General features: G+C 39.5%; 1 protein-coding gene across 9 annotated transcripts in view; it reads left to right on the top strand.

The window, feature by feature from the left end:
- csde1 (cold shock domain containing E1, RNA-binding) overlaps positions 1–27,991 on the top strand; it is a 119,599-nt gene that overhangs the window by 40,171 nt on the left and 51,437 nt on the right. For 5 of the 9 annotated variants that reach the window (XM_078546818.1, XM_078546812.1, XM_078546814.1 and 2 more), the window contains 6 exons: positions 2,644–2,753; positions 9,065–9,163; positions 19,329–19,426; positions 24,296–24,377; positions 25,164–25,292; positions 27,546–27,671. In XM_078546818.1, coding sequence (XP_078402944.1) covers positions 2,644–2,753; positions 9,065–9,163; positions 19,329–19,426; positions 24,296–24,377; positions 25,164–25,292; positions 27,546–27,671 — 644 coding nt within the window. The remainder of the gene's footprint in view (positions 1–2,643; positions 2,754–9,064; positions 9,164–19,328; positions 19,427–24,295; positions 24,378–25,163; positions 25,293–27,545; positions 27,672–27,991) is intronic. The other 4 variants (XM_078546819.1, XM_078546815.1, XM_078546816.1 and 1 more) reach the window with 1 other exon arrangement.

Here is a 27,991-nt window from a genome sequence, read left to right as displayed (position 1 = left end):
GGCTGATTGAGAGTAGATGATGGTGCAAATAAGTCATTTGCTTCTGTTTCTGGTTATGGTGGTGGCACAAGGAGTTCTGGTGTGCATTTTATAAAAACAAACCTATTTACATGAGTGTAAGGAGGCTGGAGCTATAAAGCATTTGGCTGCTGCTTATCTATTTTCCCAAGCTGTGAAATGTTGCACTCAAAATTAAAGTCTCGAGGTAGCATTTATTTACAGAGCACTTTGGAAACTGCTAGTGATAGTAGAAGTATATTATAACATGTAATAGAGTCCTTGATAGTTACAAAGCATTTATAGCATTGAGCAATGGGCTGTTCAGCCCAACAGGCCTATGCCAGTGTTTTACCCCTCATGAGTCAGTATTTTCCTGCACTTCTATGGCTTAGTTACCCAATGATTTGTAAATCTGTACTCCTGGATTTGTCTGTTCCACTGGCCCAATTAGACTCTTATTTTCCAAGGAGTAGGCATTCCTCTCACAAAACTGCACCACCTCGCACTTTTCTATATTGAAATTTGTTAGGCATTTAAGCAAATTAATGCTTCAAATCACTTGGTAAAGAAAAATGCAAAAATTATTTGTATAGGTTCTAAAGGGTCTGAGCATTGCCCGTTGATGAATATTTCTTCATGTTGTGGAAGTCCCCAAATTAATTCAGCAGTTTCGTGATCATGAAATATTTTAGCCACTTAATTTAATTTAAAGTAGCTGATAGCCACTTTTCTGAATGCATCAAAAAAATTATCCCATTTCCTTAAAGCATGTGGATTATGATCCAATGTTTCAGTTTCCCATTGACACTGTGAGATTTATCTCTTTTACAGAAGCTTGCTTGGGGTCGCATATATCTTCTCTATCACAGATACCATCTAATTCCACCAAGTAACAATGCATCTCCACCCCTGCCTCAACACATCTGCTAAAATTCTCCATCCGTGCTATTCTTATCTGTCTCCATTATCTGAATGTTCACCATGCCAGCTTTCCATCCTCTGTGCTTTGTAACATTCAAAACACACTGTATCCCATCGAGCACTAATTCCAGTTCTCCTGTTCTTGGCTTCAGGCTTCCAATTTAAAATTCTTGTCCTTGTTTTCAAATTCTTTCATGGCCTCATCCTTTATGGTTGTAACCTCATCCAGCCCTACACACTCCCCTTTCTACGCCCCCCCACAAAAAAAAATGTCAATTTCTCTAACTCTGCACTTGTACATCTGCCCCTTCCACCTTTTCACACCTGCCATCAGCCCTCTAGGGCCAAGGTTCTTGCGTTCTGTCCCTAAACCTCTCGTTTGAAGACTCCTCAAAACCCACCTGTTAAACTGTTTTTCTGTTGACTGCTGCAAAGTTCATGGACTAATATATGCCTTGAACATCCTACATTTAACCTTGGAAGCAATATATCTTGATGATTTTAACTAAATACTTCAACAGTGAGCAGAGCGAATGACTATTTTTATTGATGGACTGGAATATTTATCAATTTATGCGCCCATTTTTGTTAACTAACTGCTAGGGCTTCCCCATTATTCAAAACCACAGTAACCTGTGTAACTTAGCAGTAATTTTGCCACGGCTAGAGCAAAGATCGGCACTGACCAGTTGGGCCAAATAATCTGTGTGCTGTAGTTTATATTTTTTTAAATGAACCCAGCAAAAATCCAGTTTACCGTACACAGTTCTAATGGTTGCCATTTATCTGCTGCATCTCTAAAGGACCTCTAGATTCAAACTTTATGGGGTGAATTTCTCTCCATGGGTGAACTGAATGTGCAGCTGAGCAGTTCAGTTCTTAGCCTTAACCTTGATCCTACCTTGTTTCCCTTTATTCTCTGCTACTGATGCAAATGTTTAAAATTTGTGCTCGTGTTACAAATGCAGAAGATAAGTTCACATTGAAAGATGATCAATGCATTGTATTTAAAACATCTAAGCCTAGCCCTATATTAAATGTAACTTATAACCAGCACCTTGACAGTAATCGAGTCCATCTGTATTAAATGTGACAAGTAAATGTTCTCGAGTTCACAGTTTAAAGATTTTAAAAAAACTTCTGGTCCAGTTGCCATGTTTGAATGTTTTGTCATTCAGTGGGTACTTTCACACTAAGCATACCAGAGCAGTTTACTACACAGCAGCAGGCAGGTAGATCCTGTTTAGCTGATGGAAAATTTGGGAATGGCTGACTTTTCAAACTTCTGTCCTTTTTCCCTTGACTCTAGAAGAGTTTGACCTTTTTGATTCAGTTGTGTACCACCTTCTAAACTATTTTCAGTGTGTGAGGATGGAGAATAAATGTAGTCGTCATTGAAAAGTTGAAAGTCAATATGCACTACTGTGTTTTGAAAGGCTGTTCCTCCCTACCTGTGCCCCTATCCCTCTTGTAAATGTGTTGACTCGTGTGAAAACACTTTTGACTTGTGAAGAGAGATATCCGACTCGAGTTCACCCTTTCTTAAACAGCTGTAGTCCAGTTTGACCCCACTCTTGTTGAGTGAGCCTTTTGATGTGAAGCTGACATCTGAATCTGGTACTGGGAGCTGTTTTGAAACATATTTGTATGCTCAGTGTAGACTTTCGCATATGCAGCCTAGTAAGAGCTGGGTAATGATAACTAATTTGAATTGATCTGCAGATGATGTGGAATTTGAAGTGTCATCTGACAGGCGGACTGGGAAACCAATTGCTGTGAAATTGCTAAAAGTGAAGCCTGAAATTTTGCCTGAAGAAAGGATTACTGGACAGGTAAGGATCAGTTAAATTGGTACACTGATATGTTGCTCTTTTCAACATAGATTTTTAAATCTAGTTATGAGCCAGTCATTTTTTTTAAGAAGTTGGTAATAGTGGTATTCTGTAAAATCTAGTGTCAGTGCAATATCTGCAACATAAATCTAACTTCACCTTTTCAATAGCTATTTCAAAAAGGGTCATTTCATACTAGTTTTTGAAATCAATTTGAGGGTTTTATGATGAGGAAAGCATGCAACAAGCCTGATCTTTTTCAAATCCAAAATGTTGACACTTTCAAAGTTGGGGGTGGGGGTAAATTTAAATTCTTTGTTCTCCACATACCATTGGTAGCCCCTTAAATCAATAAATCTCATGTGGAATGCTGAGGTTTCAATTTCTGCCCCTTTGAGAGAACACCTTGTCTGCATCTCCCATGCAGTGATACTGAAAATACTTGTATATGTCTGACTTTGGCTTGTTGATCCAATTTTGAGACACTAACGTTCTGCTGTACTGGGATTTCACATGTAAACTTCATAGGGCTTTGTACGTGTGTTTTGAAACAAAGGAATGACATTACTGCTGCGTTTCCAAGCTGTAAAATCCTCATGGCTGAGTAAGTTCTGTGCAACGTATAGGAGATAATATCATATATTGAAGTGACAACATCAGAAATGACCCTGTTGCACTTTCTCTTCCTGTTCTTGCACATGCGTGATAAGTGTCAATAACACCAGTCTGCATTTCAATTGAACTAACCTAAATTAGCAATGGTAGTGGTGTTTCGCATTCCTTTTATTATATCATATGCCATTCCCTTTCTCTGCCATTCAGTTTAATATATCCACCCAATTTTTTTCCTGTGAAATTATGCTTGTAGTATGAGATTTTTCCCCAGTTCTGTTTTGTCTTTGGCTAAATTCGTTAGTGAATTTGAATATCAGTGTTTTCAAGGGGTGCCTAACCAACTCAAAGTTTAGCTTTAGTATAAAATGCAACTGTGTGAAAAAGCCAAAGTAGGAGTGAGAACAAGCCTAAGTTGATTGAAAAATCAGAATTGACAACCTACTGACACTTTACTTTTCCATAAACTCAGTGGTTCCCCAGTCTACTCAGTGCATCTTCCCTCTCCTTTCCAGCTGTTTAGCTGTTCCCTGTAAATGATCTATTCTCATCAATCCTATATGTGCTCTCTCTTCCTCTGTTTCCAATGCAAACAAGCTTCAGTGAGATGTTGAAATCGTTTCACCCCTTCAGAAGCAACTGTTGCTGGATTCACAAGTCATTTACCTTTTGGTTCCAATCAGCCCTCTCTTTGTTAACCTTCTTGCCTTGCATTGTTTGATTGTCAATAGAAGTACACTTGCATTCTTCAAGATGGATGCAAAAAACTTTTTTTCATACCAAACATTACTTTTTTCCAAGTAGTCTCCTAACTGTCAGATTTGAATATTGCTGTCAAAGCTCTTCTGGCACCTTTCTGCTTGGTGATATTTCTTTCACCCCTGAAATAAGTATCTAGTTAGTGTTATTCTGAGCCACTCTGCTTAGTCCCTCTTATCAGAGGCGCTTATATTATCCTACACCTGTTCCTGCATTCGAATCAAAACTCATTGTGCTGTATCATGCTCTAATTCATTCCTCTCCGGGCCAGCACAATGGAACTTCCTGACTTCTCCATTTTCTCATGTCTGTAATCTTTTGGGAAAATCTCAAGTGCTGCCTAATTACCATTGCTTGATTTTATTCTTTTGAGCCTAGCAGCATTGCACTAAAGACCTTGGCCCTACAATCAGATTTCTCAATCTAAAGAAATATTTGGGAATTTCAGAATTTACAGTACTTCTACTGTTTAGAGGAGACTGTTCCAATATCTATGAAAATAAATGAAGACCCAGAATCTGCACAGAAAACAAGTGTGGCGGTCAAATGCTGGCATGAATTCTGTGTCGGATTCAAAATCTGCACTGGTATATTTGCATTTCAGTAGTGAAGATCTTGTCAGGTAAGTGTACAGTATATAGAAATTCAAATGTATTCTGGGAAACAGCTCTTGCTTTTAGGTGGCTAAGATTTCACTGATCAAGAGAACTCTCAACGCTTCAGGAGAAGCATGGTTATGCAGCTGACATCCCCAAAGCAATGATTAATTCTTCCATGACACAACCAGCATCAAGCCCAGTATTTCTGCTCCATATTTGTTTAATTTGTAAGGAAAATAGGGGTAGGTCTGGAAGAGAAAAGTTGGAAGTTGATCGACTTAATCAACAAATAATTTGCTGCTCAGTGGACTTTTGGGCCATGTTAACTGTGGGGATTCTGCCACAGCATTCAGGTACATGACTGTTTGTGTCATGCTAATACTTTTGGAGGGCTTGTTTCTGTTAGTAATGTTATAGGGTTTTGCAGATGGACTTCATAAATGTTGGGAACTATCTCAGTTTTGCCTACCCTTTTCTGTGTTCTAGGCATATTGCTTATACTCGTCTCCCAGCTGGGTTAGAACATTACAGATGCAGTTTTACTCTTTTTTTTTTCATTCACAGGATGTGGGCTTTGCTGGCAGGGCCAGCATTTATTGCCCACCCCTGGTTACCCTTCAGAAGGTGGTGGTGAGCTGCCTTCTTGAACCTCTGCAGTCCATTGAGCATGTTGTGTAATATACTGTCTCTACACACATGGAAGATGGAATCTGAATAGGCCAAACATTTGGGCCTGCCAGTTCTGCAGGCATTTATAAATTAAAATAAGAACTGAATACGTATTTTCCTAATGGAATTGCCCTTCAGTTGCATCAAGATTTTTTTTACTTGCTACTTCATACAGATATTCTTGTCCCCTGACCTATTTCCTCCTCCATCCCACCCTAAAATTTGTCCTATGTGAAACAGAGGCTATTCTTTGTCTGAGAGCAGCTCTGCTTAAGACAAAAGCACAATGACTGTGGAAAAAACTTCACCTGTACGTAATAGGTTGCCTAAAATAACCATTATCTTGACTGGGCCACTAATCCTTACTGGGTGGAGGAAATTTCATGGTAAATATTGCAAACTTTTTGACCAGCGAATACCAGATCAAGCAAAGCTTGATAAGAGTTCTCATTTTGAGATTGTCAGAATGCATCTGGGGGTTGTATTGTGATCTCTAATGCCCTTTCCCTCCCTCTATCCCACCTTTGGTCAACTTTTGTTCCTATACTATAAAATGGACACGAGAAAGTAAAGAATCATGTTTACTCTTCTGTGAATAGCTGCTTAGTGAGAGCCCACACTAATGAGGAAGGAACCAGTAAAACTGCCCAGCCTTATTGGCCCGTAACTTCCGGACTCCCCAGCGTCAGATTTGGGGGTACCCAATGATGCGCTGGGGAATCCCTCTGGGAAGTTCCCAGGTGAGGGCTTGCACGGCAATTGCCCAGAAGTGCAAACCTCTGGACAATAGCACTGTGTTGGGAAACATCCGAAAAATGGGGTTTAAATCACTAACTTTGGATAATTCCACTGGGGTTATACCTCTTCTAACTTCTGAGTAACGATATTGTAAAGATCCAGACCCAGACTGACCCCCACGCCCCTTGACCTCCAGCGCCCTCTTCTGACTGACCCCCTCCACCTCTCAAATCCTATGCACTTACCTTAGACGCTTAACTTCTCCCTGGCCTGTCAATTTCCCTGACCCTGTAAACTTAGCTGCTTGACCGCAGCAAGTGCCATAAAAAAGGGGGTGTGTCCTCCTTGAATATGCTGGAGCTACACTTTGCTAGGGCCTGCGAGGAGTCTTTTGATGCAGGCCCCAAGCAGCTCTGGCGAATGGAAATGGCAGCATAATTTTTAATATCAAGTAAGTAGGTATTTATTTCTTCTAATTTCTGCAGGCCAGCATTTTCCGACACTAGTTGGAAGTTATGACCCAACTTGTCCAAATCTGGGCACGTGTCATATGGTCAATAAACTAAGGTATTTACTTTAAGTTAAAATTGAAATTTCAGGTTCTCTAAAGTGCAGCCCTGTTTATCAGACCATACGAGTGCTCAGACCAATACTGGCGACCATATCTGTTCTGCAATATGTTGATTTGAGACCACTGCAACTGAACTGCACATAGTAATCATCCAGTATATGGGATCATTGGGGTGGGTGCAAAGATTTTCTGTGGTAGAAAAGCTGCAGATTTATTGGTGGGCATTATTGATACAGTTATCTCCACGGATTCCCCCAATTGTATGAAGATGACATTTGAGAAACTGGCAGGGAAAAGGAATGCGATTTTCGGTCTGCTTGTCATGATTGGGTGCTGAGTATTTTCAGGCCTGATGCAAGGTTACTTGGTCTTGTGAGGTTGGAAAACACTGCAGTGGTTGAATTTTGGTAAATCAAAAGGGATGTGATCCCTTCAGGATTTGTGAGATGGGATCTCAGTGCTGTCAACCCAACTAACTAAGCACTCGAGTATGTGATGTGTCTGTACAAAAGGACCCTTCAAAACCTGGTCATATTCCCAGAAAATTAAAGAAAAGTCTCTCTTTAATGAGGGATTAAATTCCTGCATGCTCTAGTTCATCGGCTTATCATCCAAGTGAAGAGATTGTGTTCTAATTCATCTTTAGGTTATTGGACTAAAGAAAAGGGGAATCAGATTAATTTTGATTGTTATTGGACCTTGTTCCTTGTAGGACAGTAGCTTTTCTAAAGGAAGTAATATTTTTATGATTTTTGTCTGACTGTTTTTGGCTATTGAAAATGACGTTAACTAACTATGGTCCACAGTTATAAGTGATTCTCTGCAAGTGTGGCACCCACCAATGAGTGAATAGGAAAGATTTCCCCTTTGTGATAGCAGGATAGGATAGGCTTGCCATGTGTGCAAGTCCATAAGGCCTTGTTGCCTGCAGTGTTTACAAGAGGGTGTGGAACACTTCCATTGTGATGCACAAGAATTATAATCTGCATTCTGTACTCCATTAGGGGGGTTGAATAGGTAATCTAGTTGACTGAAATTATGAGGGGAGTGCAGAGTAGAGTAGTAGTAGCGTGGGTTTAGATCTGTTTATTCTTTAGATATGATACAGTTTCCCATGTTAGATATTGTCATTCTTGTGGCTTGAGTATCAGCCGACAGGGTGAGTGTTCTACACGTCTTAGTGCTTTTTTGTTCAGATTTGAGGGCAGCTTTACTTGCGCCAACACTCAAATTCCTACTAAGTGCGGCATTTAAATTCCAGGTGGCTTCACAACATTATACCTTTATTTTTCAAAAAGAAAGTCCTTGTGGATAAAACTATGGACTGCAATGGTGTAATCTTCATACTTTCAGCAAATACTGTAATTCGACTGCTAATGAGGATATTAGTTTGACGGGTTAGGCTTAAGAATCGAACTAAGATGTTTCTGCCTGTTGCTTTCTGAGGTACACATGATTTGTGGAGGATAATGAGCTGAAAACATATTTACTTTTTTTTTTATAGCTTCCCTTTTATTTTGAAGTTATATCCTACATATTCCATGTCTCTCCCCTCTTCCCCATCTCCTGCATCCCCCCACCTTGCTTCAGTAATGGGGTTCTTGTATGTAGTTTCTGTTTGGTGATACTTTTTTGATATTTCTAGTTTCAACAAGCTCAAAGGTGTGACCTGCTCTGTGACGCACATCCACTTCTTGAAATTAATAACAGACTTTGATAGAGGGGACTAGAAGGGGGTTCCCTGCATGTATAGGGGGCATGGAAGGCATGTTGCATAATCCACAGTAAATCTCTTAAAGGGACAGGTGACTGTAATGACTATCCCATTATATCACTTTATTTTTCCCATGGTATGTGGAGGATAACTTATTTTCATGATTGAAGGAAGGAAACTATGGTGAATAAGCTATCTTTAACAGAACAGTGTCTGCAAATTTCTTACTATTGATTTGGTGTCTACAACGAAACAGTTTCTTAGCAACCACTGACCTGTAAAAGAGCACTTTTTTGCCAACAAGTTGGATGGAAATCAGGGGTTGAAAAGTTGGATGTAGTGGTTTTGAAACAGGCATGCCAATATATTCAGGTTGTCAGGCCATTGCACATCTGATATTACTGTTTCAGTACTGAATTACTGCTGCTAGATGCTGTTGTTTGAACAGGATACCGAGTGGCAGAAATCTGGTACTATAACAGAAGATCATAGTTTTTCAACCAATTCATAAGACATTGGAGGAATATTTCTGCTGGTCTAAACCCAAAAGTAGAGAGACCTAGGGCCTTGACCAGTGGCATTTTCAACCCCTGGAAAGCCTTCATATACCCTCCTGACATTATTCTTTGTTATGTCATGGTATGTCCAGGTTGTCTGTGCTGCTCCCCTTAACCTTGAGAACAAATCTGGGCTGAAACCTTCATCTCCTGGTCAGACTTCAGGCAGTGTGTGCTATGAACGCAATGGGGTAAGATTGGATTTTGTCTTTCCAGGTAATAAATGATCTTCAGGTAGGTTGCCCATAAAGGCACTTGAGTTTAGGCATGCATGCATACATACATCAGCCAGACTGTTTGTTTTAAATTAGATGGCTCCTATGTTGTGGGTAACCTCCCACTCCCATTTGAAATTCACCACAGTAACCTTAGTTCTTTTACTTTTAGCCTTGCTGTATGCTAATTTTGGACCCTTTGTCAGTTGGGTAGTGTTTGAAAATGCTCCCATGTGGAATAAGCTTTAAGTAGTTTAGCTTTTTCTAAACTTTGTGAAACTTCAAATCTTTAAAAAATCAATGTACATAATGAAGCAGAGATTAGTTTTGTTTGACAAAAGCATGGAAATGTACAAATGTGACTTTGAGCTATCAACTAGATTCTACCACTGCAGAAACAGTGGCTTTAAGCTACATTCCTTCAGTGTGTGTTATGCATGCTCTTTAAAACATTTGGAAGATTTGCCACCTTTTGAAGTTTAATATAAATGCTTATTTCAGCCCCTGAAAAAACTGGATTCTTACAAAGCCATTCCAGCATCTTTACCTGCAGATCAAGCTCCAAGATGTCACACTTTTCTGATTTAAGGGAAAGGTATTTGTTTTTGAAAATAAGCAATACATTGAGGGCCAAAAGGAACATCCCTGGATACCATCACTTGGATGATGACACCTGGCCTTTGTATGGACGAAGATACATGATCAGACACTATGCGATGCTCTTATCACAATGACTTGTTCCGTTGTCTCGGTGCTGAGATGCCTTCTGCCTTTGGTTATTGGGCAGTTTTTTTCTGGCCTAAGTTGTCCCTAGAGATGTACACAAAACACAGCCATAGCAAAACTTTTTATTTTTTCCTTTTAAAATACAGAAAAGATTTCAAGGAGTGAACCTTCTATGGCCAAGGATAATTCCACTTTAACTCCTGTCTGATTTTTTAGGAGCAAGACTGGCAAGAAGAATCTGCTGTCAACTCATTTGGAAGGGCTTCCAGTTGGAAACCAGTTCAAAATGGTGTACTTTAAAAAGGTTGCCAGTTGTTCGGTTGGCTTCTATAAACCGTAAAGCTGTATACTTCAAGTGCTGATCTCTTGGAGCATGTTAATTTGTCTTGTTCTGATCCTAAGGATTGAGTAACTGACACAAAGTTGTCTTTCCTTGTTCTAGTGATCAAAGGCAGCCAGGGTTATTGTTAAGTGTGTTTTAATGTTGGCTTATTTTTATCCATTATTCAAAAGAATTGTATCTGCTGTCGATCAGTGTATTGCCTACACTGACCTCAGCTAGAGGTTGTCCACTGACTTGTTTGAACAAAAACGTCAGCAGCGATGCATTGTAAAAATGTCTTGGCTGACAGCGATATGCAAATTGCATAACCTGAAACTGAATTCTACACATGCTTATCACAGGATTTCCTTAAATATTGTGGCTACTTTCCACGGCAAGTAATTGGTTTATTGCCAGGAAGAGGATTTTTCCCCATCAGGATGTTGCTTTTGTGGGTTGTTTTGTAGAGAACCTCGTGTGTGTGTGTGTGTGTGTGTGTATATATATTTTTTTTATAATTAAAGAATGCTTCACATCTAATAACTCATCGTAACAAGAGTTTTGACACACATGGGCCACTGATTCCAAGTTAGACAAGATACGTAAATGATGTAACTAATTAATTACAAGCTGATGAAATTATTCATGTTGCTGTAATTTAATTTGGTCAGGGAAAACCCTCTGAAACACTTGTGTCAATTCCGCACTTGTTACTTGAAATGTGCATGGGAAGTTTTTCCTGCATCAGGATTTGATATTAGGCTTTAAATTTCCTGGTCAGTTGCATGGTAGAAATGGGCAACTAGTTGAACTTCGCTGATTAGAATATTGGCTATTCAGTAGCTGGATTTATTTTGCTGCCATTTTGCAACACGAGTGAAATTGACTGCCTTGAAACTTTGTTAATAGTGATTTGCCATTTCTCTGGATGCTGTGGCATTTCCTGGAATAATCAATTAGTTTCTGCATTATCCTCCACATACCATGAAAAAGTCTAGCATTCCTAAGAATGAATTCACTGGGGTATATTTTTTAATCATTCCTTTTCCAAATGAGCGTACCCTGCATAGACCTCTGTTGCTATTGCTGTAAATAAACTACCAGCGTGGTGTGTAGTTTTGTGTTCAAATCTTTTCTTGAGTTTTGATTTTCACCTCATGGTTTTTCTGTGACATTTCTGATCTTTGCCAAGTACCAGTTTTAAAGTTTCTCACTACAGATTTCTTGTGTGATACTTGATAGATCGTGCTACACTTCATGGTGTGTTCAGGAAAGGAGTAAACAAACGGAAACCTCCTTTTAAAGGAAGAGCTTCATTAGTTTCATAAGGATTGTGATTGAAGGAGCATTTTCCTTTATGCATTCCCTGGACTATCGTGAGAGTTTACCTACCTATTTATGTGATTAAGGAGTACAAATTTGGTTTGGTCAAAATCCTAAGCATTTGCTCTTTATTGAGAACTATATTGGGCAAGTTGTTTTGGGGGAGGTGGGGGAAGGTTGAGTTAAGTGGTTTGAAGCGCTTGATCTCTTTAGAACCGATGGGCATGGGCTACAGGTAATGAGATGCCATCCATTTGCCTCTTGAGACTATCTTTAGACTAGGCTACAGTCCTGCTCCCTAACCCTGTAAATGATTGAGGTAGCATTGAGGATTGTCATAACGTCCAAACACAGATGAATTTGTGCTGCAGGTTTTAATGCCTGCCCATTTCATGGATGCAATGCATTAGCTAATCTCCACATTGGTAATAGAATTCAGGACCAGCTTCTTGCCTGATTCATAGCTGTAACACTGGATTTGAGGTATCTTATATTGGGGGGCAATGGGAGCAGTACCTGGTGCACCAAAAAAAGAGGTGGCAATCTGATGAAGCTACAACACAGGGACTATATCTCTTTTAGAATTAGAATTCTGCTAATGGAGCTAATCAGCCCCACAACCCACTGCTGAAAGCTCTGCTGTCCTGCTGCATCCAGTAATGAATGTTGGGCAATTAAACAGCTTGCAGGAGGAGGTTCCATGAACATCCTTATCCTCAGTGATGGAGCTCAGCATTTGAGTGCAAAATGAAGCTAAAGCACTTGCAACTATCTTTAGCCAGAAGTACCAAAGAGATGATCCATCTCTGCCTCCTTCAGAAGTCCCCCTCACAGGCGCCAATCTTCAGCCAATTCAGTTCGTTCCACGTGACATCAAGCAACTGCTGAACGTACTGGATATAGCAAAGGCTGTCACCTCTGACAACGTCCCAGCTATTGTGCTGAACACTTGAACTCCAAAACTAACTGCGCCTCTGGCCAAGCTGTTGCAGTACAGCTGTAACACTGGTGTCTACCTGACAAGGTGGAAAATTGTGCAGGTTTCCTATTCGGGGAAAAGCAGGATAAATCCAACCTGACCAATTGCCACATCATTAGCTTACTCTTATTAGCAAACTGTAAGATTTCATTGACTGCACTGTCAACTGGCATTTAAACAGCAGTAACCTGCTCACTGATGCTGAATTTTAAGTTCCCCCAGGACCACTGTGCCTCCGGACCTCATTACAGTCTGGTTCCAAGCATCGACAAAAGAACAGAATTTCAGAGGTGAGGTGAGAGTGACTGCTTTTGACATCAAGGCACCATTTGACTGAATGTGGCATAGTATGGGAATTGAGGGAGAACTCTCCTGGTTGGAGTTATACCTAGCACAAAGATGGTGGTTGTTTGAGATGAATCGCCTCAGCCCCACAACATGACTATAGGACAATGTGGCCAGGCCCAATTATCTTAGCTGCTTCATCAATGATTTTCCTCCACCATAAGGTCAGAAGCGGGAGTTCAATTATTGCTGAGTATTGAATTCCATTCGCAATTCTTCAGATAACGAAGCAAGCAATTCATGTTTGCATACAGCAAAATCTGGACCACATACTGGCTTGATGTGATAAGTGGAAAGTAACATTTGTGCCACAAAAGTACCAGACCGCCTCCAACAAAAGAGCCTAACCACTTCCCCTTGACACTTAATGGCATTACCATCTTTTAATTCTCTGACCATCAACTTCCTGGAGGTCATCTTGGACCAGAAACTGAACTGGGCAAGCCACATAAATACTGTGGCTACAAGGGTGGGTCAGAGGCTGGAAATTCTGTGGCAAGTAACTCACCACCTGACTCCCCAAAGCCTGTCCACCATCTACAAAGCACAAGTCCAGGAGTGTGATGGAATGTTCTCCACTTGCCTGGATCAGATAAGCTCCAACAACATTCGAAGCTCGCACCATCTAGGGTAAAGCAGCCCACTTGATTGGCACCCCATCCACCACCTTAAACATTCACTCACTTGACCTGGTGCACAGTAGCTGTAGTGTGTAATATTTACAAGATGCTCTGCAGTAAGTTGCCATGGCTCCATCAACAACAGCCTCCAAATGGTGACCTCTATATTGCCTTGAAAGACAAGGTCAGCAGCCACATGGGGAAAACCGCCACCATCCTGTCTTTGAAATATATCACTGCTCCATCATCATTGCTGGGTCAAAATCCTGGAACTCCCTACTCAACAGCATTGTGGGGAATGCCTTCGTAAGAATATATAAGAAATAGGAGTAGGCCATTTGGTCCCTTGGCCCGCTCTGCCATTCAATAACTCCACTTATCTGCCTCTTACCCTCGCCCCACCACCACCAACCCCACTGGGAGAAGAAATTTCTCCACATCTCAGCCTTAAATGTGGCACCCTTGTTTTGAAACTCTGCCTCCAATTATAGATTTTCCCATGAGAGGAAAGGTCCTCTCAACATTTACCCTGTTAAGCCCTCTCAGAATGTTATATTTCAATAAGATCGCCTGTCATTCTTCTAAACTCCAATGAGTGTAGGCCCAATATGCTCAGCCTTTCCTCATAAAACAACCCTGTAGTCCCAGGAATAAATCCAGTGAACCTTCTCTGAACTGCCTACAATGCAAGTACCCCCCCCCCCCCCCCCCCCAAAGCTTAAATAAGATCAAAACTGTAGGCAGCGCCCTAGGTGTGGTCTCACCAATGCCTTGTGCAGTTGTAGCAAGACTTCCTTACTTTGATACCCCATGCTCCTTCCAGTAAAGACCAACCATTCCATTTAGCTTCCGTTTAACTTATTGTACCTGCATTCTAAATTTTTGTGATTCGAATATGAGGACACCCAGATCCTTCTGTACTGCAACATTCTGCAGTCTCTCACCATTTAAATCTTCTCACCAGTTTATAACCTTGTTTTCGCACATTATATTCCATCTGCCAAATTTTTTCCCCACTCACTTAACCTATCTATATCCCTTTGCAGACTGTTATCCTCTTCAACTTGCTTTCCTACCCAGCTTCTGTTTCGTGCAGCATTTTCTCAATGATGGATGTTAGACCAACAGACCTGAGTTTTCTGCTTCCTTTCTTGAATAGAGATGTTACATTTGTGGTTTTAAAGCTGTTGGTGTCTTCCAGAATCTAGGAAACTTTGCAAGATTACACTGATACATCCTCTATCTCTGAGGCCACTTCCTTTCAGATACTAGAATGGAGACCATTCGGTCCAGGGAACTTGTCAGACTTTAGCCCCATTAGTTTTCCCAGTACTTTTTCTGAATGTTTTAAGTTCCTCCCTCCCTTTTACCTCTTGATTTTCTACTTTTCCTGGGATGCTTTTTCTCTCTTCTGCCTTAAAGACAGATACAAAATACTTTATCAAATCTTTCGTTATTTCCTTGCTTCCCATTAATTCCCTAGTCTCACTCTTTAAGGGACCAACATTTACTTAGCTGCCACTCTCCCTTTTTATATACTTTGTAGAAGGTCTTCCTATCTTTTTTTTATTTCTTGTTCATTTCCCCATATTGTATTATTAGTCATCCTTTGGTTTCTAAATTTTTCCCAATATTCTGGTTCACAGCATTGTAGGCCTTCTCTTTTCATTTGATACCATTCTTAACTTCTTTAGCCAGGAATCATGCATCCTTCTCATTGAGTTTTTTTTCTCAATGGAATATATCTCTTTTGAGAACTACTAATTATCTCAAATGCTTGCCACTGCTTCTCTACCTTTGCAACTCAATTCCCTCATCATACCCTTGTAATTGTCTTTAAGTTTAAAACACTAGTTTCAGGCCCTCAAGTTCCTCACCCTCAACTTGAATGTGAAATTTTACATGTTATGATCAGTCTTCCCTAGAGGATCCTTTGCTATGAGATCATTCATTAATCATCTCTCATTACACATTGCTAGGCCTAAAATAGCCTGATCCCTCTTGGTTCCAGAATGCACATGGACTGATTTTACCACCACCATCTTGGGGGGCTAGAGGTGGGAAATAAGTGCTGACCTTACCAGTGATACCTACACGCACGAAAAAATAAAAGCACAATATGACCCTGATCTGTTGTTAGGTTGGCTATGATGAAGAGTGGTACGACCTCTATTTAGTAGTTGTTTAGTAACTCCTGAAAGTTGGTGGAAAACAGTTACTTTCAGGATAGACACAGTTCTGTGCAGTCTCTTGGCTGCCTCAGTTTTCCCATGTAGCATGTACTTGGTTGAGAATAATGTTAAACGTGCTTGAAGTTGGAAGCTTGAGTGGCATAACAAATAGAGTTTACAGCAGTTACTCTGGTTCTGCTGTTCAGCTGTTTGTGGCCAACCACCTCTTGACTGCCTTATGTGAGACAATATTGACCAACAATGGATACTTTGCAATGAATTGTAAATTCAGATACAGCAGTGCCTGAGGGATTAGTGTCTGTTTTCATGAAAATCATAATGCATTGTATGTGGAGGCAATGCAGTGATGCAGCATGTTAGAATATTATTGCATAGTACTGTAGAATGGGATACAGTCCTGTGTCATTTCTATTTGGAGAAGGCCAGATTAGAATTAACTGGCCAGCATCAGGCCTTCCCCAGAATTTGACCCTCCGGGCAGAAATCCTGCCCACCAGGAATCAGAAGCCAGAAGCTCTCCATTGCTGGCAGCATTACCAGAAGTGGTGGCTGCTGTTGGTCAAGCACCTGTGGAGAGATCTAGGATTGTGGAAGGACCCAGGCCACAGGGGAGTTAGGGTATGTTGGGGATCATGGGGAGGCATTTGCCAGCCTTGGGGGGGGGGGGGGGAGGATGTGGGGGAAGGGAGGCTGGAAGAAAGACAAGACGGCTAGCTATCAGCAACGCAGCACGTATCCTGGTCTCTTGGTGATTCCCACTCCAGTCTGGTAGAGATTTGACAAGTTATCAGGGAGTAGACAAACAGTCCTACACCACCCTTGACGTACAGTGGAGCTTCAGTGTGATTGTAGTGACCATTAACCATTAGGACTAGAAATTGTGTAGTCTGTGATGTCAGTTAATTCAGTATTACTACAGCTTTCCCCTGAATTATTTCTGAATTTCTCTAAATTCCAAAAGTCCTACATCTTGATCTGTATAAAATTAAGAAATATAGTTTGCTTCTAGTTTAAAAATGGATAGTATTAGTTAAAACATTTTTTGTTCCTTTTTTTCTCATGGAACAGTTCCATTATCCATTTAGGCAAGCGTCAAAGAAAATGGGCTGTACATTTATTTTTTGCCCTGTTTGTCTTTGACACCTTGAAACCTATTAGTTCCAATAGGGTTTGGCAGTTCCTTGTGACAACAATGAAGGAATATCTGAGGTTATTACTCTTCTGTTGGGAAAGGGTCTGGAAGGACAGTGAGAATCCTGCTTATACCTCTTGAAAGGTGGGGGGCTTAGCTTATAAATGGAATTCTTATATTGTGTGATTTTTAAAAGGTCCTTTTCATGCTTCTAGGTACCCAGCTTACAGCACTGAAATGCTTATAGAAAGCTGCCCTTTATGGTTGTAATTACTTCTGCTAACAGAATGCAGTTTTGTGGTCTTGTAGACCATGCAATAAGACCATGAGCCTTTACCTAGGGTATACCTAAATTTCTGCTAAACTAGCCTTGCTCTTTAGAGGCCCTACTTTTATTCGCACAAAGCTATCCTGGAAGAATTTATGGGGGGGAAGAAATCGATGCAGAGTAACTTGCTTCTGTTTGATCATGTAGACTAAACCAGATCTTTTTAACTGCTTATAGAAGGAGTTTTGTTACATTACCTTATTTGAGATTTTGTAGATCGAGTTCCCCTTGTTAGGGGGGGGGGCATCAATCTCCTACCTCATTTCTTATGCCATTTCTTCACCCAGGTGACTGTTCTAGACATGCTGTAAATTTTATGCAAAATAAAATGATCACTCTGATTCCAGTGGTGCAAATGCATCTGTCCTTTAAATATTTTCATTTTATTCAGTAGTTGTACCCTCCCCAGAGATTATTATGGGGAGTTGTGTTCTGCCAATATCCTGGATGTCTGGTCATCTGTTTTTATTGTTTTTCTTTTTCCCTGGATATTGCTTTGGAAGACTAGCACCCGGTACCCTTCATAAGGAAATGTTACCACAGTAATTCTGTTTTGCTAAAAGGCCTTCCATGCACCATCTTGCCCAGTTCCACTTCTGGCTAAATTAACATTTTTCCTCCCAATACCGGGTTGCCATTTAAGCATGTTATTTAAGGGAAGTGGTTATCTACAGAAGTATGCAAAACATTTAATTGGCATGTTCAGAGCTAAACCCAAGTGTATATGGGAGAGTGACCCCTGAGGAGTTTTGTAACTTTGGAAATCTGTAACATATTGAGCATGTGGTTTATGTCTTATTTCTGCACAGCTAACTTTTTTTTTTATCCTCTACCAACATGCAAGAATTTAGATAAACTGAATGGTTTGGAGTGAGGAAAACAATTACCTTTCTGTTAAGCATGGAACAATATCATCTGACCCTGATTTAAAGTGGTTTACTATGTGTACAAGTTTGAGGCTAGTTCCTGCTGGTATCTGGCTGCCTCTGTTTGGTGTTGTGACTGGGGGGAAAATAAGAATCCTGCATTTGGATCCAAGTTCTGCTTAAACTTTCAGTCCCTGTTTATTTTTTTTTTAAAGTTTGAAATGTTTGTACTCCAGTGGACCTCCTGGGAATTTGTGCTTTGTTCCATCCTAAATGATGAGACAATCTACTGCATGAACAGGATTTGGGTGACTTCTTAACTAAATTGCACTGCATAGTTTACATTGATACAACCTTTGTAATTGGACTTTAAATGTTCATCTTTCCTTCTTGCGCCTCTTAATCTTCACTTAATTTCCTGAACTCTGCATGCTGCTTTGGTGGATGTGGCCTAAAAGGTGGTGAGCATATCTGTTTTTAAAAAAAAACACTAGCAGCTGGTTCATGAGTGGCATTCAAGCAGATTGACTGCTTATTCAGATGGTATGTATAGTGCTTGTTTTGATGGGCATGATTGGGGAGAACAATATTTATAGAGTTGTTCCCGTTTCATTTGAAAGAAGTGATAATTGCTGTTGTCTATGTAAACATCTTTTTATAGGTTGAACTAGCATTGTAGGCATCCCCAGTACCTGTTTTTCAATTGAATAGCTGAGCTCTTCAGACAAAAGTGTAAGGTTTGATCTGGGAGCAGTGCTGAATTAACTGATCTCAACTGGACAACAGTACTAATGCTGTAATTGACCTCAATGACCCTATGTTTGGGAAATTGACTCTGGCTCAGTGGGAGCCAGTGGTATAGTGGTATCGTCACTGGATTATTATTCCAGTGACCGAGGGTAATGTTCTGAGGGCCCGGGTTCAAATCCCACCATGGCAGATGATGAAATTTGAATTCAATAAAAATCTGGAATTAAAAGTCTGACTACGAAATCTGATGATGACCAAGAAACCATTGCCGATTGTCATTAAAAACCTATCTGGCTCACTAATATCCTTTAGAGAAGGAAACCTTGCTGTCTGCCTACATGTGACTCCAGATCCACAGCAATGTCCTCTGAAAGATGGGCAACACTGACATTGAATTAATACAAAAAAACTATCTTTTAGGATGGTGGCACTTAAATGCCAAGTTCCTATCAAGCAAAGCTGGTTTAAAGGAAGATCTTACAATTTTACTGTACATAATTGTACTAAGGAATGTGAACTACATTTAAAAGCTAACTGATTTTTTTTTTGGTGGTTTAGGAAGTATTTTATCTGACATACACACCTGAAGATGTTGATGGAAATGTCCAACTTGAAACAGGAGATAAAGTTTCTTTCTCCATGGAAACAAACAAACAGTATGTATGGCCACCTTATTAAATCTGGAGTATACTTTTTTTGCGATTGCACCATGTTGCTTCACAGCAAAACAATTAAGTTTTAAGCCGTGAAGAAACTATTAATATTCTGAATAGATCGCATTCATTAAAAATAAGTGCCCTTACTAGTTTAGTAGTTGAACTGCTTGCTTAAATGAGGGGCCAAGTGTTCAGTTATGTTGCTAGCAAAACTTGCCTTGGCAGAAGTCAGCATTTAAAATAGTAGCAAAACATTAAAAACTTTCAAATAGAGCCAGAATTAGTGAGGATATTATTTCTGATACAGTTGCCCCTTTTCCCCACACTGGCACTTTCTTCAGCTAGACTAGTTATTTCCCTGTTTGGCACTCTGTACAAGAAAACACACACACTAGTTTGTGTTTAAAAAGCACGGCCTTTGATAGGAAAATCAATTCCCTGACACTTAAGGTAATGAAGATTCCTTGGAACACTTTGAGTACTGTGTATATATTTGTTATCTGATCATGAGGTGAACTTCTGCAATATTGCATTTTTAAAAACGGATTAGAGCAATGGTGGTGGTTGTGTTGCATCTTGAAGAGCTAAATTCACTGAAGTGAACAGTTACCAATTCCCTATGTGCAGTCAATTCCTTGGTCCAAGGAGATGATATCCCTGAGATCCAAAAAACAGAAAATTCAATGACTTGGGAGTTTTGCCCAATGCATGGCTGAACTCTTCAGACCTGGAAGATCTCTGGTTTAATTATCTAGGCCTGTGCTCATGTTAGCTTATCTCAGCCAGGGAGCCTGTAGAGCTATTGCAGTTGGCTTTACCAAGGCTTCGCATGCTAATAGCTTTCTGGTGACCTGCCAGAAGTGTATACGCACATAGATAGTGGTGAGATGTAATAAGGTCAAAGGGTGGGGTGGGGAGGGGGGGTAGGTGGTGATGAGCCGAGGACATGGATAGGTGAGGGAGCTTAGGAGATGAATTTGGAGAAGATGGAGCTAGGGAGTTGAGGTACAAATTGAAATCGGGATAGAGAGGCGCTCGGTGCTGCTGTAGCAAATGAGTCCTTGGGCATCATTGACTAAAGCACAGTTCGCATTGACCCTACACAGTGGAACAGGTAAACAATTTTATCAATATCCTATATCAATATACGTTTATTGGTGAACTCTGGAGAGAAATTCATGTCCTTTGCTAACATCAAGCTTTGAGCTGACTCCATATCTCAAAGATAACCATCTTTTTGGCTCCTTTATCAGGCAAAAATTGAGTTACTTCACCCTCAAATACAAAATTTCCACAATCTTCTATTTTCTGATTTACACTCACTAAATGCATTAGATGGTATTGATTTGACACAAGCTTCACTCACTGGTACAGCATTTTCTTAAGCCATACTAAATACTCCCACAAAAGCTACGAGCTTAGCTATCAGCCTCCAGCAGTCTGCCTTTATCTACCCTGTCTTATGGCAAAAGTAACAAGTTGGTCCCCTCAAATCAGACTCCTCTTCCAAGCTGTCTCTTTTACTACATCTCTTTTTTTCAGTCCTATCATGCCCCTCATAATTTAGTGTTCTGTTAACTATCACTTCTCTTTTCTCTCCAATTTCTGTCTGGGCTTGCAAACAAAGGTTTGCTGCCACCTATGTGTTGTATGGGATAATTTGTAACAATCAGTCAAAACTGCTGCTGCCCTTATTTTAGAAACTTTAGGTGAGATCCTGTAAAAATCCTGTTTTTAAGTTCCTCCATTAGTAATAACTCTCTGATGTTTTCAAAATCTTGACAAGCTTCATTGTCCTATACCATTGATCAAACAATTTCTTTTTCTCTAGTAAATTCCACAAAAGTCTGATTCTGTCTCTTTGATTTCTAAACTTTTTCCAAGCTTCTGGAACCAACTTGTGCATTGAGCACAGCAGTCTTAAATATATCAGTCTGCAGATTATTCATCTGAAAGGCTTGAATAAACCTCCCAGCAGTTTTCCTACCAAATAGAATTGTCTAAATTTCTCTTGGCTGTTGTAACTTTATAGCAACTGAATTTGGGCATTAGGCGAATATTCCTTGCCAAAACAAAACCAGGAGTTAAATCTGACTAGTCGTCACATCTGCCTGTTTCCTATTTGTGTAACCAAAGCCTTCCTCTAGCCAGTTCAAATTTCGTGGCTTCCCCCTCTTTGCCTTTCTTTTTATGTTTGAAATTCTGATCGAAGTTTTTGCATTTCACTTCATTTTTCTCTTTTTCCTTTTTCCAGTTCAAGTTTTTTCATTACTTTCTTTCTTGAACTCAAATTTTTTCATCATTTTTTTTCCAATTCAGGTTGCTTTATTTGCAACTGAATTCTAGCCCATTCAAACTGTTTTATCTGGATTACCTTTTTCTTCGATGTTCGAGTGTTGAGCCACACTTCAACCATTTCTGACTTCTAAGCACATACTTTTAAATCTTTCTAGCTTTTCTGCTATCACCTTCAAGTTAACCTTTGTTAACTCTTGCAAGGCACTCCAAGACCAGTCCCCTCTTTCAAGGAATACTTTGGCAATAGATGTAACCATTTTACTTTTCCATAAATAACAGCAAAAAGTCACTGAAATCTTGCTTGTTTAAACTCTGGCTAAAGTCAGTGTACTTATGTGGATTTGAAATCCCGGTCAAGCCCCCAATTTTTGATCTCCATAGGGACCGATAGCTTTTAAAAAGAAATTTGAACTTCTAGATAATAGCTGAAAGGATAGCACAACAACATTGTATGTTTTAGGACTTTACCGTGACACAGGATTTAAAAAGCATTATTGGCTAAACACTCTTTTTGTAGGAAACTTGTACTTTAAACTGCAGAACAGAACTTTTCCCTTTTTACTTTTAGCACAACTGAAAAAAACACACACAGGTAATTTTTAGCTGTACTTTAAGTGAATATTCAATTCTCCCAAAATTAGCACAGTGATTCTTAGCTTCCGAGTGTTCATTTCTATTTATTTCCTTTATCAACGTGGTAACTTCTAATCTTAGAACTATCTCTCACATTGAAGATATTTCCCCAAAGATTCCTCTAGTGCAAAGCTAGGCGAATCTTCCAGCCTTATTCTAACTCCTCTTAAATTTGCTCTTCTCGATCAGCATGCACACCTGCAATCCTGCGCCGTGAACCATTTAGACTTTTGGTCCCTAGTCTCTCCGCTTGCTCACTTGCACACTCGCTCTCACTCATTCACGCAGACTAACCTTGCCTGAGTTTTCAAGGATATCTTAAAAGCTCTTCCCCCTCCTAAGAGCCCATCTCCATGACAATATAAATCACATGGGCCTTGTGTCCAGGTAGAAATGCTGGTTATCCATCATTGATACCCTAACTCTTCTTTTATCTTGGAAGTAAATGAACAGTTTAAAGCACAGCTGTTTACAATCTGTGACCACCTGAACACTTCACTGGGATTTTTGGAGACTCAGTCTATATGCTGTCAGCACACAGGCTGTTGCCATTGTCTCCAAGTGCACTTTGTGCCTTATTCCCAGTGAAACAGTCTGTGCCCCTTTTTAAATCTCAAAATCAAACCACTTGGCCTTTCTGCAGGTAGATTTCAGAACAGGTCACATGACCTCCTTCATTTTACTTCAAAATAAAGAGCCAGTCCCAAAATATAGCAATCCTATAAACCTCATAGTTGTAAAAAAAATCATTGTCCAAATGGTTCCTCCATAACAAAATTATTTTTCACTAACTTTTATGTCCATCAGTACTATGTCATTAAAAGATTTACATTACCAAAGCCTGTAGTTTCCAGTAACCAAAATGTAGACTATAATTTGAATTTTATTTTGCAACGGTTTATACTAGACACTGGAGCTAAGAACTTCTTGCAATGCTAATCCAAAATGACAGTATAAGACAATTAGCATTCTAATAGCTTGGTGTATGGATAGAACATGAGAAACCTAAATCTAAAGTTTGTGCTTAGTATTGTGACCATTTTGTGTCAGGAAGTTGTTGCCACACCCCTTTTTGAAAAAATCCGGTATTCTTTAATTGATTACAGTATTTGCATTCCAGGTAACTGATACCAAAGATATTGCCAGTCTGAGCAGTTTCATTTGGTAATGCAATAAGCAGCTCGTTCACAAGATTGCCTTAAATAGTTTATAACCTATATTTCATTTGTTAATTGGTCAGGAACCGCCAAGGATCTCCTGGAGTGTGCTCTACATGTCTTTGCTGCTTTGCAAACAAAAGCAAGTTATGTTGAGGAAATTAATTATTGCTGTACTTATTTTAGCATTAACTCTCTCAAGATCTTGGAATATAAGTATAGTATTTCTGATTTTGTACATAAGTTCAACCTTCACATGAGCAGCCTGTGTTTCACATCTGGCATGGAACTTCCTTTTAGTAGATGCAGCTTCTTTGTACTGGCTTGGTCTATCTAATGTTCCTCCTTTAGAAAGGTTGAGGTGTGATTCCAGAAAGAAACGTCGTCTGTGCCCTAGAGATGGCAGAATACACATGGTGCTATGGTGCCAAATTTGAATGTATGGTGACCTATTGCATTTCTTCCTTTTTTTGAATGAATGGCTTTTGTGTGTGAAGGTTAAACTGCATTCAAAGAATCAGGAAGGTGGCATTCAACCTCACGAAAGACTGTTTATATAACAATATTCAATGACTGCAAATTGGGTTATTGTATGAAATACTTCACATTATTTTAGCTGGCATCAATGCCTGCAGGGTACTTGTGTGAAAAGTTGGTTTACACTTTTTAAAATAATTCCTACTCCACATTTGCTTATCAGTGCTTATGAACTGATATTTAGCTTAGCTGTAAACATCACTCATACAAATTTGCACTAACTACAAATGCTTTTGTTTCCTAGTACTGGTGCTGTAAACGCTCACAACATTGTACTGGTGAAGAAGAAACCGGGCCGGTGTCAAGGTGTAGTTTGTGCCATGAAGGTATGTGTCCTCTTTGGACTATTCATCTTAAGTGAGGTAGAAATAATTGATATTGGGAAAGCTGGTAAATCTCCATTGGAGTGAAGGCAATAGGGTTTGACCATATTTGGTTGAAAATTACAGGGGCAAAATGGTGGAGGGATTTGATTGTAGATTTCAAAATAAAAATGTAAGGACTGAACTTTAATTATCAGAATCTGCAAAAACATGTCCTTAAATAAGTTACCCACTCATCAATCTCTCTGCCTTTCTATTTTGAGAAGCAGTTCATGGACTGGATTGAGGTCGTGTTCTAAATGTTCCTAGATTTGAGTAAATAGTGTAGATTTAGTATAGGCACTAATGATGCAGGTTACTGATCTTGGCATAGACTATATTATCAGACTTGTTGAATTTCTGCCCACCCGAATTTCAGTGTCCTGGACTTTGGCGCAGATCACCATATTTTTCCTTTCAGAGAAATCACCATATTGGCGCATACATCTTCATCAAATTTCACAAATCACTTCTCTGAATTAAATGCTTTTTACATTGAATTAGGTCAAATCTTTTTATAAAATGGAAAATTGATTATGTCAGTGCTGATGTGCAGTTAGTATGGAAAGAGAGATTGCATGTTTTGTTTAGCTAACATTAAGTTGATTTAAAATCTGAACTGAGCCACTTAGAAAAATATACTTGTGTGCAAACTAGTAATCTACTGCTTAGGCCTTAAGTTATGTGCATGGATGCAGATATACATCTTCAGTTACTGTGTTAATGCTAACTCTTTATTGATCTTTAAAGGAAGCATTTGGATTCATTGAAAGAGGTGACCTTGTGAAAGAGATCTTCTTCCACTATAGTGAATTCAAGGGAAACCTGGAGACCTTGCAGCCAGGCGATGATGTGGAATTTACTATTAAAGAAAGAAATGTAAGCAATGTAGCTGCATCCTGTGGCAGCCTAATTAATTTAATTGGTTTTGGGAGGTATGATAATGTGAGAATAGCAAGGAGCCAAGTATCTGCTCATTTAGCTAGTGTGATATCTTCTCTGCAGTCACTTAGTCATATCCATGTAGCCGCAGTTGACAGTTTCCAGGATTTGGGTGGATGTTCCCTTAAGTAAGGACACCATGTGCTTGTTTCTAATCATCCTATGCTATGCCGTTTCTCAGTGAGCTGTTGATGTCCTGGTGAATATCTTTCAAAACTTATGCCAACTCTACAGTACTCTAATTTGAATTATTTCTGGCCCTGTTTCTTTTTCCACCATGGACGATTTTTATTTCTCTAGCAAAATTTGCTTTGCCTTCTTCAGCTGAGCTTTAGTTTAGTAACAAAACTTGACATTTATAATGACCAATCATTTTTATCAAGTAAAGTTTAAATCCTAGGTGAATATAAGGGGCAGCTCAAGGAGTACATAAGGGAGAAAGGAATAGAAGGGTATATTAATAGGATGAGATAATGTGGGACATATGTACCAGTATAGACTTGATGGTCTGGATGACCTGTTTCTGTGCTGTAAAATTCTCCACTGAAGATCTTTGCTGAGCTGCAACTTTGAGTAATGTGCTGTGTTTTTAAGTATTACTGTTTTGCAATTTACAGTGATTTGGCCACTTGTTACTCAGACCTCTTATGTAAAAAAAACAGGAATCCACTGATACTAGGCATCACTGCTCCAAAACCGAGGTAGTTTGTGGAGGAGAAAGATGTCATCCTTTATACATAATGAGCTTTTCATTTTTTTTAAACTCGTGTTTTAGACCTGCTTTAAAGCTGGAACTCCAAATATGTAATCTGTGGTCCAAGTCCTTTTCAGTTCTAGTATTTGCATGACACTGTGAAACTGAGCTATAAACCTGAAAGGTCTTTCATCTCAACCTCGGCCTATATCAGATTAGTTGGTCTGAATTTAGTAGTGGTATGTGCACCATTAAGCCCTTGTTTTCTGGAAAGCTGGGAGGGAGAAAATCAGTCACATTTTCCTGTTATTACTACCCAACAGTTCTTGTTAGAATGCACACTTTTTTTTGGACATTTGAGTTGGATGGAATTGGGCTTGGCTGTGACATTTGCCCCTGCACCCTACTGCCACCAGCAAAATATCCTGCTGATTTTTTTTTTAATATATGGGTGCACACAAGTTGCTGCTAGTTGAAAAAGTGGGCCCCCTCACTCCTGTGGAGAACGGTGAAAAAAACTCTAAATCCTGGAACTCTGCTGTACACTGACTTTGGTCAGAATTGATGGTACAGGAGGAAATTGGGATGACAAATGCCAGTGCCTTTTATTTGATTGCAAGGTTATTTTAGAACCCTGCAGTAACCATTGTGTGTATCAGGAGTTAATGGCCCATTCTGAGTGCTGGAGAGGCCAGATTTCAGAAACATTGACAAGTTACAACTGCGCCCCTCCTTCAACTTGACCTTTTAATATTTTCATTGTGAAAACATGAATTAAATTAATTCTTATAATTTGAATTCTAATATCTTTCAAATACAACTTTTGTATTTCCCAACTTTGGTTGAGACTGTAGAAATACAAGACAGAACAGTACAATACAACTGTTTCCCTCCCCTATTATACTCTCTAGGCCCTGCCAGTCTTCCAAGAACTAACATCTATAGGTGACCAGATTATTGAGAAATTAACATTCTTTTCTTTCTCTGTTAGAGCTAGAGAGAGGTTGCAGTAGTATGAAATGTAACTAGAGCTCAAACACTATCGGGCCTGTAACTGCTGTGTGCACACACGCAGACAACTCAAAGTCAACTTTTGTGAATGTTAATTTACTCAGAATTGCTAGGGTTCTGCACTGCACAATTGCTTCATAAATTGTTTTTTGGTACCTTGCTGTTAAAACTACCCTGGTGTGGTAAAATGGGGATGCCTGGTATGCAACAGTTTCTTTCAGTAGGTTTTCTGTTGGAGCCACTGAATATAATTGGTGTGTTTCCTTGTATGGGTACTTCATTCTACATGCGCGTACACATCAAGAAAAGGACCATAACAAAAATTGATTTTTTTTTCCCTGAATCTTTTATTTCATCTAAATCTGGCAGCATATGGTCATGTACATCGCTTACCATGACTAAAAATAATGTTTTATAAGTGCTTTTGACTGGGAAACTTCTAAAATAACAGCTTTAGTGAAAACATACGCTATCTTTCTTTCCAGGGAAAAGAAGTTGCCACTGAAGTGAAACTGTTACCCCAAGGAACTGTTATATTTGAAGATGTTAGTATTGAACAGTTTGATGGAACTGTCACCAAAGTTATTCCAAAAGTATCCAGTAAAACCCAGGTAAGTAGCCTACTGCTAACTTTTTCCCATGGTTATTTGAAAGATAGACATGCAAAGTTCTGTTAGCAGTATTGCCTGAGGCTTGAATAATCTGCGAAAGCAAGTGTTCTCTCTCCAGTGGCAGAAGTGTGGCAAAATGGTCAATTTGTCCAATATTTATACTTGATCATAAGCATGTTTGTAAATCAATGGCCAAAACCATGGTTGAAGGAAACTAAAAACAATGTAAAGTTTAAACTTAAAAAAAAACAAATTGATTTTTGAGTTACATGGACAATAGTTACAAAATGTGAGGTTGTGGGAGAAAAATCACAAACAAA

The sequence above is a fragment of the Cetorhinus maximus genome, chromosome 8 (assembly GCF_964194155.1).
Source record: "Cetorhinus maximus chromosome 8, sCetMax3.hap1.1, whole genome shotgun sequence".
NCBI classification, from domain to species: Eukaryota; Metazoa; Chordata; class Chondrichthyes; order Lamniformes; family Cetorhinidae; genus Cetorhinus; species Cetorhinus maximus.
This window is presented reverse-complemented; position numbering and strand designations above follow the sequence as displayed.